Here is a 12464-nt window from a genome sequence, read left to right as displayed (position 1 = left end):
ATGGATCACTTGGGTTGTTACCGACATCTGGTGAAAATTTCATGTCATTAGCACCTCTAGTAATATATTTACTGAAAAAAATGGTGACGTGTTCAATTCTTATTTTACCCGCTGTATATATATTTGATTTTTTTAATCCAAACAATCCATGGGTTAAATGTTGAACTGAAGCAATGTAAACATAGAAATCAGTTTAAAAAAAAGATACAAAAAAATTATTTTGAGTTGTTATTCGGTCGATATTGAGGGCATTTAGAGATTAAGTGAAACACTGGGGTGTTAAATAAGCTATTATTGTTAAGTTTTGCTGTACATGAGATAGCTATGAATGTGTATGTAAAATCAGAAGGTTCACAACAATAAAATCAAGACTATATAACTTTTTTTTGAAGAGTAAGAAAGGGGTAGGAAAAAATAAGACTTTACTTCAACCAACTCCTTTTCAATACAGATGGTCTTGTCAGCTGCCAAATACAAAAGATTCATGTATGTGTGTATAGATAAATACACATTTTTTGTTTGTTTGTTTTATCTGTTTTGAAATAAACATATTTTCATTCATTCATTCATGATTTAGAAAAGGTAAATCAGGACAATAATAAGGCTGCCCAAACTTTCGCACCCCACTGTATAAAAATGTTTACAATATGATAGCATAAATTTTACAAATTCAGATCTTACCTTGTTTTAATTGGATCATCATATATGATACCTTTGGCCATTTCCTTCACAGACATAAGAGCTGAAAAAAAGATTTAATTATTCCCAGACAGTAAATTTAGACAAAAAAATCAGTAAGAGTTGACCGAGCTTTAACAGTACCTCTTCCCTCAGCGACACTTTCAAGAATCTTCTCTTCCTCTTTCAGCTGCTTCTCTTTGGCCGACTCCTTACGAGCTGCAGACACAAACATGCAGAAACTGAGGTTGTACAGAAGTAATGAGACAAATAAAAGAATTAAAAAAAAAACAATTATCCTAATGTAGAGTGGATCTGGTTTGACCTACTAACCTTCTGCTTTTTCCTTGAGATGCTGATGCTGGTCAAGCAGACTTACGTTGGAGCGTGGACCCAGACCCTCGTCCTCATCCCTCTGCTCCTCCCCGCTGTCCTTCTGCTCCTCATCCACAGCCTTTCCTCGCAGACGTAACATCTTCTGCAGCTGTGAACCAGAGCTGATGTTAGGAACACTAGGTAAAACTGAACAATTTAATGTTTAGAGTTAAGCGACTTGGCATGATAAAAGCCTAACGTCGTGTCCACAAACATTATGTTTGTTTATGTTTGACATTCAATAAAAAAACTGAATTTAAATCGGTCACATCTGTCCGACAGGCCTGATCTGCTTTTTGAATTCATCATATTAAACCAGACAAGGAGTGGCTCGTGTCTCCTATGTGTTCAGAGGAAAATCAAAGATAACTCGCCATTTGTTGTTTTCTGATTTTAACTGGAACATAAGGAACATAATCATCATCCTCCGATCCATCTGAGCCGGATTTGTCTTCCTCTCCAAGGGATCTCTGTAGAAAAACAAGTTAAAACAAATAATCATTTAAATGACTGCGTGAGTCATTTTATTTCCTCACTACTGAGCAGTAAACATGAATAATGTAGAAGAACAACCATTCCTTAATTAATTTTGAAGAAGAAAAAATAGAAGTTGCAAAAACAGGTCCTGATGTGGTGGTTAGTTGAAGATCACAAGCAGACTGTATGAAATAATGACTGCACAGTCATCATAAACAGATGTTTAAATATCACATGAACATCTACATGTTTTTCTCCTTTAAAGGCCTTCTGACTTACAAGTGAACCYGTTTAAAATAAATGTGATCAACAATCCTATAATTCAGGGGACCTGAATAAAGTCAAACAGAATTGAAGCACAGCGCGGGACAGGTGAGCTGTTAAAACACACGTGTGTCACGTGACATTAGGAGGAAAATATTCAGGTGGTTTTAAAAGAGGGTTGTTATTATTAACAGAGACTTGACCATTTAGGACACAAAAGGYGTCAAAGCGCCTGAAATAACTTCTGTACTCAGATGAATGAAAAAATGTGACAGTAAGTACTGTCAGAAAGTGTAATAAACTGAAGTGAACACTGGATGGTGATGCTCCAAAATTAATATAAATATGWTGGATAAACAAAATGATGGACTTTCAATAAAAGGTAGTTAATGAATACATCTCAGTGTAAAAACTGAAAAGCTAAAAAGAGAAAAATAAATATATTTGAAGCAAAAAAAATAACCTCTTATTATAAAAGGCCTGAAAGCTAAAACCTACATTAACGTTAATGACAGAAACTGTTTCTATTCACTTATTGTTTTACCTTACAATCTTATTCTAAATTAACTTAGTTAAAATAACTTAAATGATATCCATAGTAACTAGATGGCAGATGATATTCTCTGTCCTTTGTATGATCAAACACACATATATATATGTATATACATATATGGCGATAACTTTGTCTGATGATCACAAATTCGGTGATTGACACCTAAATTGCAGCTTTGTTAGCACTAGTTTCTTTAACGTTAACATTTCCTACCTACAACGTAGCAAACTTTATACTTATAATGGATTATGTATCCCTTATTCCTGCTAAATGTACACAGGTATATATATAATTTGTTTCCACCCATTTAAAGTAGGTCGGTATGTTTAAAATGTTTTGTTATGCTCGAAGTATGCTAATCGGTCGTTAGCAGCCAAGCTAACATTAGCTAACTTCAGCCAGACTGTTCTCTTCCTACATAAAACGACGTCATGGCCTGGACTTACCTTTTTATGACGATTTTCAGTCTCCATTTTTATTAACGAGTTCACTATTTTCTTATGAAATTCACTCAGCGTATTAAAAATAAACCTCGGGCCACTCACTTCGGCTAATACACCAAACCCCGCATGTTTACGGAAAAGAAGAACTCGTACGGAGCGCTGCGAGGGTCAAAAAACCTGCAGATCACAGTTGAAGATGTTGTGAACACCAAATTAAGATTAAAAAGACCAAAAAAACACCACATTTTATTTTGTCCAAAACGGTATTGTTTTAATATTTCCGAACGAAAGATTTTTCACAGTATCAAAAAGTGAATAAAAAACCGAAACAAGCCAACATACATTTGGCTATTGTTTGTATAGTATAAATCTACATTCGAAACATTAAGATAATCTTTTCTAATTAAGTATAACCTGTAAAGCATCAGAGATATTACATTAAAAACAAAATCTCAGCACARACTTTTTTCTTTTTATGTATATATATATATATATAAAAAAGGACCAATCTTCATGAAAGTCATCAGCTCAAAACATTTACACTGGAGTAAAAACCTAAAGGTTTCTGCTGTGATGGTTGCAATTATGATCAGAACAAGAGCTTCAGACAGATTAGTTCAGGAGAAGGATGCCATCAATTTACCTGTACAGGTTAAGCGGTAGTGTGTTAACCTGCTGCCAAGGGTTGAAAGAGCGTTTTAGAGACTAAGGATGGAAACAGACTTTCTTCTAAAGTGTTTTGAATATAAAGATAACCGTCCATCACTAAAGCCACACAGGAGGAACCGACACTGAAGCAACACACACAAGCTTTGTCAGTACAAGACCAGGAGGGGAGTGGACAGTTTTTATCTTTCTGTCCTACACATCATCATCATCATGCACARGGATGCATTCAAATGGGTCCTTCATTGGATTTTTATTTAGATGTCATAAAAAAATGAATTCAGTAAGTGCTAACGGGTAAATTAGTGTCTCTGTTAAATTAACTGCTTCAACACTCATGCTTTGTTTTTATACCATTAAAAATAAAACCATAATACAGTATGAGCAGGTGCTTTTGCCATTCCGTTTGTTGATCGTGATTAAAATCTAGAACCGCTTCACTTCAAAACCACTGGAGTCTCATCACTGTCGCTCAGTTATGTTTTTTTCCCCTCGTCTTTAGGTTAAAATGTACCTTTTTTTGCCAAGTGTAGTGTCAAACAATTTTAAATAGTGTTTTGTTTGCGTAATATGAATGAGCACCAATTTGAATTGATTGGATCAGTTTCACAAGGGTAAAATGTCTCAGATTTTTTTTACATTTTGATAAAAACCTTTTATTTCATTTAAGATAATCRTTTACATACTACATACGTAAGCAAATGGATGCATTTGATTCAACAGACTTATTTTTTATCTCCGTTGAAGTGAACGTTGCGGTGACAGCGAAAGGGCAGAGGTGGTCTTGAAAATGCTCACTGGCTCGTAAGCATCAAGCCGTGTTTCAGTTTTCCGAGTACGAGTTTCAAACCGAGGTCCCGTGGCTTTGAAAGGAGTAGGAGAGTGGGAATGAGAGAAGGCTTCGGGTTGAACAGGGCTCTGCTCAAAGAGTCTGTGGTGCGACGTTGTTCTTGCTTCCTCCGGCGCTCGTCCCAAGTCATTGAGCTGCATTAGAAGGAACCTTTTTGAGGCTGAAGTTGGACCAGTTTACTGCTACCTTCTGGCGAGTTTGTTTAGCAGAATCAAGGCAAAACCTACGAAGAAAAACAAAAAACATCAATATAATTTTAGTGGTGTAAGCTAATCTAATCTTGGCTGGAATATTTTTCCAAAACAATGCTCTGTTACCTTTTAAAGTATTCGACTTCCCGATCGATCTCATCCATTTCTGTTGGATCCACATCTTTAGGAAGAAATACGTCATCTAAGGAAGGAAAAACAAGGATTTAAAAATAAATATTAAAAGTATTTTTAAAACCCAGGTATGAATAAAATGAATTTTCCACACCAATAGCGCTGCTGGACTTTTCTCCCTTATTCTTATTCTTCTTATTTTTCCCCTTGGGTTGTTGCTGTGGAGGCCCGTTGGCTGGGATGGTGGGATGAGCTTTGCTCTCTGGTTCCTGCTCAGCCCGACCTCCTCGTGTCTCGGGGTCACACTTCCCTCTTTGTGCGCTCGCGGAGCCACCGTTTGCTGCATTTGTTGCGTGTTTGGATGATCTGCCCTCCTCTGCTTTCTTAGGCCCGTTCCTCAGGTTGTCTGCAGAGTGCTGAGGCGGTTTGTTCCCAGACTTTGCWCCGTTAGACGTCACTTCTTTAGACTCGCAGGTTTTCTGCGCTTCGTTACCGCAGGCAGCTTTGGTYGATTTGTTAGAACTTTGCTCCGGCACAGAAGCCTCCTGCCTCTGCTGCTTTTTATTCTTCTTCGACTTCATGCCACCATTCCCAGCTGCAGTGTTCTTGGGATCGGTGGGGTCCTCCTTCGATTTAGCCACCGTTTGAGYCGGCACCTGTGGCACACTCTCAGGTCCGGTGGAAGTGCATCTTTCTGGCGAGCGGACTCCTATGAGCTTCGAACGACCGGTAGTAGTGTGCAACCGCTGGACGTCCTTTGAAGAGGCACTGAGACCCGTCGAGGTGTTGGTGGCAGCGTTTGGGGACGAGGCAACATTTGTGTCCTCCCATCCGTTAACCAGGTCCAGGTGGCTCTTAAAGGTTCCCAGCGAGAGAGGAGAGAGGTCCAGGTCTATCGGCTGCATGTCAGAGGAACCGTTCAGGTGGGACAGTAAGTGGTTTCCCTCCAACATGGCAGCCTTCTTTGGGAAGTCGTTGACGTCCAGGTTGAGGTCGTACATGCTAAAAGAGGCCCGGATCGAGTCTTTGATGGTGTTCTTGATCTCTTCTAGTCGACTCGTGAGGAAACTGTTGACCCGTTCCAGCTCCAGCTGGGGCCAGTCAAGCAGTCGACTGGTTTCTGGACCATCTGGAATGGGCTCGTCCATGGGCTCGTCCGCTGGATCGGACTGGGCTTCACTGCCTGCAGCACCCAGGTTGTTCTGCTGAGCTTTCTCCTACAACAGAAACGCCACAGGTTCAAGAAGGAAATGTGACTGGAGTTACACAGATATTAAAATAAACACATTTAATGATTATTTATCACTTTTTTTATTTGTCTAAAGTATCTTAGTCACTATAGTGGTCACTACGGTTATCGCACCTTCTTCTTTTGTTTGTGCCGAGCCCGTTTGGCAGCTTTGGCGCTGTTGACAGGTTTGGGCTCTGAACTGTTAATGAAGTCTAGCAGCTCGTCCACGTCCCTGTTGTCAATGGCGCCCACCACTGTCAGTTCTGAATCCTGGCGCTGAGGCGGCTCCTCTTTACGTCGGGTTAGGCGCGAGCGAAGCTTCTCCCGGATCTCAGYGTAGTTTCGGCTGGTCGGTGCAGCTGGGGGCTGTCGGAAGACAAAAAAAAAAAACGTAACCAACTGTGTCTCTGTTGCGTCTACGCAGACCTGTGTAGAGTAGCACTTTAACGTACCGCGTTGTGTCCRAAGAACTCGCAGTAGCAGCAGTCGCAATACTTCCCGTCCTTCTGGTTGGTAGAAGAGGAGGCACAGGAGCTCCTTTCAGAGCTGCTGTCTTCATCCTCCCCCTCTTCCAGCTCTGATGAAGGGTGACACAATGTCCCATTTGTCACTTTATGCCCCTTACATGCCTGATCCCTGCAAAACATACATACAATCATAAATACATAGTACTCCTAATAAACTCACATATTCTTACATTTCTCATGATGATCAGAACAATGCTGAAACAACCACACAAACCTGCAGGCTCCAGCTGTTAGATGGCCTACATTGGTCGAGGCCACTGGTCCCTGGCTGTGTCCGTTACAAGAGTGACTGCAGCCCATTAGAGGCGTTCCCAGCTTGCTGTGCTGCTGCGTGTTCACAGGTGGAATGTGGGAGTTTTTGCACGGGTTTGGCTTGTGCGCGGACGTGGGGCTGTCCGGACTCGGAGAGCCCAGTTTGGCTGCGGTGCTGTGGAGATTTGGTACCAGCGGGGGGAAAGACGCGTGAGCCGCCTCGCCGCAGGAGGAGCTCACGTGGCCGTGCTGCTGCCCGGAGCTCGGCTTCGGGGGCAGGAGGGAGGAATGCTGCGACGAAAGGCCGGTTGGGCTGTTGGGGGGTACGGATAAGTCTGTGTGTTGATGGTGGTCGTTTGGATGAAAGGCTTCACCTGGACGACGAAAAGTATGAACAGAAATGCAATTTAAGTCTCACTTATTGAATCTTTACATGTTTACAGACTTCCATTATAAATTCCAATGAGAATTTCTATTCTTTCTGAACATTATTAAAGAATTCAACCGCCTGGCACTTAGTGTGGGACTGTCTGTCATCACTACATCAACACAATCAAGTCACAACGCTGCCTTACCCTTACGCACATACAGCTCTGGGATCACCTCACTTGGTGGCTCAGAGGCATAACAGCAGCAGGATTTCTCCTTTTTTTTGTTAAAGACTCTATAGCTAGTTTAATTACCCATCTGCATGATTTCAGTGCATCCAAGGGGTGAGTCAAAAGTCTCAAGACACTCTTATTTCAGAGACAAATGGGAAAATGAAATTTCTGGGKTTTTTTTAAATAAATGAAATTTCTGAATACCCATGCAAGTAATGGGTGAGGGGCCTAGCTTTTAGGCTTTGTCTGGAACATGGTTGCCATCTTGAAAGCTGCCATACTGGATCAAGGGCAAGTTTTTTCAGTCAGTAGGTGGTCATGCAGAATATCAAAGACGACCAAAAGAATCACATCATCTTCAGTTTCAAGTGACGAACAATAAAAGTTTTGAGCTTTCTGTGTTCATAACTTGTGAACCACAAGAGATGATGCAAATCTGATTGCAGCAATTAATTTCTGAGACAGTTTTGATCTTCTTTGATATTCTAAATGACCGTATACAAGGGGAGCACCAAAAAAATCATTTTACATCAGAATCGTGATTCTCATTTACAAAGATTCAGGATCGATTTAAAATGTCCCAAAATCGATTTTCATAATTAAAAAATAAAGCAAATCCAATGGCTGTGAGCCTCCATTTTGTAACTACATGGGGCGTCCTGATGTCATTGTGCAGCTGCTTCTGGAACATATGAATGCTCAGAAAGCACCAAAATAAAGAGGAAACTACAAAAACTGGAGGAAAGAGAGATTCAACTGACCCTGTCTTCATTGAATGTTGATTTGGGCTCATTTTATGAATGAGTCTGAGTTTGACATGAGCGAGGTTTGCAAAATGAAGAGAAACATTTCGGGAACACGACAAATTATCCGTTTTGAAGGAAGAATTGATTTTGAATCAAATCGTGGCCCCAAAAATCAGAATCGAATTGAACCGTGAGAAAGTAAAAGATTCCCACCCCTACCATCTACCCATTGGAAAAACTTGTTCTTGAGCCAATATGACAGCCATATTCCAGACTTTGCCCACAAGATAGACCCCGTCACCCTTTATTTGCTGCCCTTTCCCTTATGTTTCTGAAATAAAAAGGGTGTCCTGAGACTTTTGACTTACCCTGTATATGAAAAGCCTCAAATGTGCAAAAATATCAAACAAGACCAGACGAGCAACAAAGGAGTTCCTTAAACAGGTCAGAAACAAAACCTTAGAACACAACAGCTTTGGTTTATAAACACTAAATTTTGCTCATAGTGACAAATAATTTATTAAGTATTAAGAGAAGCCTGATTAAAAAAATGTCAGAACAAAAAAATGTATAAACAAAGCAAGAATTAAATAATCAGACACAACTAAAGGGAACTCTGAAAAGGATCCATAGAGGATTCTAAAGTTACTGTCCATAGTCTTGTTTTAGGCACAGACTTAGTTTAAGGAGTGAAAAAAAATTAATAATAATTTCAGCAAGTTTTTTAGAGTTCTCTAAAATCAAACATGAAATTCATTACAGTGAATTACTGAATAAAACGTATCAGACAGTTTTAACAAAACCAGGTTTAAAAACATGAACTACCTGGCGGCGTTGGTCGACGGCACATGGTCTTGAAGTGCTTGGGAGTGGTCTTACAAAGGTCTGTGGAGGTAGACAGGGAGTTCCCAGCAGAMGACCCACTGGAGTTCTGGGACGACGGGTGACTGTAGGGACAGACTTTGGACGCTGACGTTTTTGCGGACTTCCCAGGCGCTTCATGAAGTCCTCTTTTCTCGTGAAAGGCTGTTCCTGCTGTTCCCCCTGCAGAAGAAAAACACACATAAATTATTTCAAAACTAAGAAGAGATTTAACCAAAGCTTTTCTACTGTTATTGTTGGCTGACACGTTTAGCCAAGCAGCGGTTATTATTTAGCATTGTTAGAATTAAAACAATTAGTAACAGCAAACACTTTCGCAAATTAAAAACAATTGTTTTTGCAATATAAAATCTTTTTAAACACTCTCCTTTATGTGAAAATGTACATCTCTGACTCCTGTCGGTTGAAGTTTGTAGCACCTTCAATGCATTTCCCACACTTGCAATAAAACCAATGTTTTCTTTGGTAATCTGTCTTCTGTAATAATCAGTATAGCTCAAACATTGAGGCAACTTTGTGCTGTTTTAGTTAACTTCTTAATCAAGGAAATAAATTCAATCAAAACATGTTATTTAAAATGCAACTTTGCCCATTCCAAAAGAGCAACTTCATCATTTGAATGCTTCCTTTTTCCTCTTCAGTTCTTATTTAAATATTTGTCAAATTAGAAGCAAAAGCACCTACAAGTCTAACTCTACAAGAGATTTGAACAGAAAAACAAGACAAAAAGCTAAGGTATTGTAGTATTTTGCCAAGTTTAAACTTAGTAAACTTTAAACATTTGAATTTTACTTTCACTTAAAAAAACAAGCATTCTCCAGTTGTCATGTTTTTAACATGCAGCACCTGAGTTACACCGATTACCACTGAACAACCAAACGACTAAAGATGGCAGGATTTTTACATTTTATTCTTGAACTTCAATTTCCTATGTTAAATTCTCACATCAGTTTTTTGAAGATTATAAGAAAATAAATAGAAAATTTAGGAAACAAAAACTGTAGGGTGCAAATGCAAGTCATTCAAAAGATTTCAACATAACTTTGTAATAACTTGTTTTGAAACATGTTTCTATGTATAAACTAAAACAACTTTGTGTTTTTTGTTGCCACGTGGTCAATATTATTATTGCAGATGTTTCATTTAGCAGATTTTCCATTGTTTTTATTCGTCTAAAACTTCATTACATCACTTATGGTGCAGTTATTACTGCTGACTAACATTCGAATGGCACAGTCCAGTTCACAGTGAATAATCACAAAACATCAAACATATATATTTTAATTTGGGTTAGTTAGTGGACAACGTTAAAGTTATGCTAATGCTATGTTGTTGAGCTGTATATGAAGAATGAGTGAAGTTGAACGGATTGTCTGTAATTTACACTGATTTTCCATCATTCTGCAGGTATATGGACGTATAGAGTAATCTCACAGATTTTTTTCATGTGTTACAGATTTTTTCATAAACTCAGTTTCAAACTTATTTAACATGTCAGAGCCTGTAGGACATTAAAAAATAATTAATAACATTAAATATCCAAGTCCAACCCACTCTGCTGCTAGAAATAAGTTCTTTCGTCCTCATTTCCTTCTGATATTGCTGCAGCTGACGGCCCGCCTGCACCCCCACTCCTGCGTGTGATTAATACAGATTTTTGCAAAAATTGCAGATTTTTGAAGCTCATTATACAGGTAAATGTCTGAAGGGGTTGACATGTATTATTATAATTACTATTATTATAATTATTGTTATTATAATTATTATTATTATAAAACCATGACAACCAGAACAGAACATGTTGAGTAGCATCCGACTCNATGACAACCAGAACAGAACATGTTGAGTAGCATCCGACTCTCTGGCCCCATCAACAGATGGTCTCTAGTCCTTATTGAGTCAACTGCGCATTACAATTAGGCAGTTCCTCATAAGTAAAAAGGTCAATTATAACACAATAACATTTAGTTCCAGTAAAAAACTAAACATTAATAAATATCTAATAAACAAAAACATCAGTTCAAACTCTTTAAAGTGACATTTTGTGGGGTCGTTATCAGTAAAAACTACCTTACTTGTTATAGACGTCACTGCATTTGTTTCAGGCAAAAAATCTCCAGGTGGAAAACAAGCTAACAATTGGTCTAAGCGGGCTTCATAATGTTTCATACAAAAACTGTCTTATAAACCTTTACACTACATAACTTATACATTATGATTTTTTTTTTAGAGGCAGCTTTGGAACAAAGGTGGTGACCTCCACAGCAAGTCAAAGTGTCCTGAAGAAAGACACCTACGCTCAAGTGTCCAGCATGGTCGATGGACAGGCGACCTGTTGACACACGGCCACGTGGTGGCAGGTGGTTTGTTTTCAAACACACCTTTCATAGACCAAAGAGACACACAGTGCTGAGCTGCTGAGAAACCCCTCCTGCTGCTGATGTACACGTCACAGCACAGATTTCTCTGCTCTGACAGCTGCTGTTACTTTGGCCACAGATTTGTCACGCTTAAAGCGCCGCAGTTCACGGCAGAATGATTCCTCCCAGGTTTTGGCCATTTGTAAGAGTCTGTTTCACAGGTACAACAACAGCTGAAAGAAAATGTCGCCAAAGCTTAAACACAGTGGTGGCTCTAGCCATTTTGGTGCCCTAGGTGAGTTGAAGCGCACCCCCCCCCCCCCCAACTATGTTAAGTTTGACAGTGTGAGGTACTATGGTAAAACAATAAATAACAAACAGCCATCTTCCAACCTGTTCTGAAATAAGTTTTGAACTTTTTCCGCTCTCCTTTCCTCCTGTTTCGCAGCGAGGCTGACCCACCCACCGCGGGTGAGAGTTGTGTGGATTTTTTGCAAAATTTACAGACTTTTGAGGCTTTTTATACAGGTAAATATCCAAAGAGGTTGACATGTATGGGACAACAAAATACAGACTTGTTGTTATTGAGCTTGTCAACACAAACCGCTACCTGAGAGGTGCTACTGGCCCCTCCCCCATCAGAGTGTCGGAGCAGGACGAATCAGTGCAATGTCAATCAAATGGGAGAGAGGGTGGGGGCGATTGCTGCATTGGGGGGAGAAAATTTTTATAGGTAGAGTAGTTTATTTTTCCTGTAATACTTCATTATAGTTTTTTAAGACAAAGCTAATTGAAAGGGGAGCTTAGCGGAGTTACAACCAGGGATTACAAATAATTACTGGGGGTGTAAGAAAATATCGATACACTGAAATATCATATTTCATTTCCCGATACTGTATCAATATTCTAAAGCCCTGTATTGATTTTTTTATTAAGGTTTAAAATGTCAACTTTCCTGCCAGCCGTTCATTTTTATGTTGTAGTTCAGCCTCTGACAACTAGTTGACAGCAGTGAGCCAGCCATTTGGCTCCTCTTCCTCTTGAGCGCCAGAGTGTAAGAGAGCATTAGTATTGTGAGTAAACATTAGCTTCATGCTCCGATAGCTGAATCTGAGCAGAAAAGACCGACACCCTCTGCCTTCTACGCTGAGGTAAGGTTACAGTTACTTATTTGTCAGAATGTCTGTATTTTAAGACAAATTAAGTGTTTTGTACGCTCTTTTTTCTAACTGTAG

At 39.4% G+C, this 12464-nt stretch overlaps 2 protein-coding genes across 2 annotated transcripts in view; both read right to left on the bottom strand.

Annotated features, from left to right (window-relative positions):
- ddx41 (DEAD (Asp-Glu-Ala-Asp) box polypeptide 41) overlaps nucleotides 1-2933 on the bottom strand; it is a 19900-nt gene extending 16967 nt beyond the window's left edge. Inside the window, exons 1-5 of the mRNA XM_014006093.1 lie at nucleotides 2794-2933; nucleotides 1428-1523; nucleotides 1012-1162; nucleotides 823-897; nucleotides 682-742 (exon numbers count right to left, since the gene is read on the bottom strand). Of these exons, the coding sequence (XP_013861547.1) occupies nucleotides 682-742; nucleotides 823-897; nucleotides 1012-1162; nucleotides 1428-1523; nucleotides 2794-2820 (410 nt within the window). The 5' untranslated portion in view covers nucleotides 2821-2933. The remainder of the gene's footprint in view (nucleotides 1-681; nucleotides 743-822; nucleotides 898-1011; nucleotides 1163-1427; nucleotides 1524-2793) is intronic.
- A 101-nt stretch (nucleotides 2934-3034) lies between these two features.
- The window catches only part of fam193b (family with sequence similarity 193 member B), a 14790-nt gene continuing 5360 nt past the window's right edge, over nucleotides 3035-12464 (bottom strand). Inside the window, exons 4-10 of the mRNA XM_014006091.1 lie at nucleotides 8813-9031; nucleotides 6602-7013; nucleotides 6313-6496; nucleotides 5993-6226; nucleotides 4784-5846; nucleotides 4624-4699; nucleotides 3035-4529 (exon numbers count right to left, since the gene is read on the bottom strand). Of these exons, the coding sequence (XP_013861545.1) occupies nucleotides 4433-4529; nucleotides 4624-4699; nucleotides 4784-5846; nucleotides 5993-6226; nucleotides 6313-6496; nucleotides 6602-7013; nucleotides 8813-9031 (2285 nt within the window). The 3' untranslated portion in view covers nucleotides 3035-4432. The remainder of the gene's footprint in view (nucleotides 4530-4623; nucleotides 4700-4783; nucleotides 5847-5992; nucleotides 6227-6312; nucleotides 6497-6601; nucleotides 7014-8812; nucleotides 9032-12464) is intronic.

This window comes from Austrofundulus limnaeus, unplaced genomic scaffold (assembly GCF_001266775.1).
Source record: "Austrofundulus limnaeus strain Quisiro unplaced genomic scaffold, Austrofundulus_limnaeus-1.0 Scaffold34, whole genome shotgun sequence".
Classification (NCBI taxonomy): Eukaryota; Metazoa; Chordata; class Actinopteri; order Cyprinodontiformes; family Rivulidae; genus Austrofundulus; species Austrofundulus limnaeus.
The sequence above is the reverse complement of the archived record's forward strand: the minus strand, read 5'-3'. Positions and strand labels throughout refer to the sequence as shown.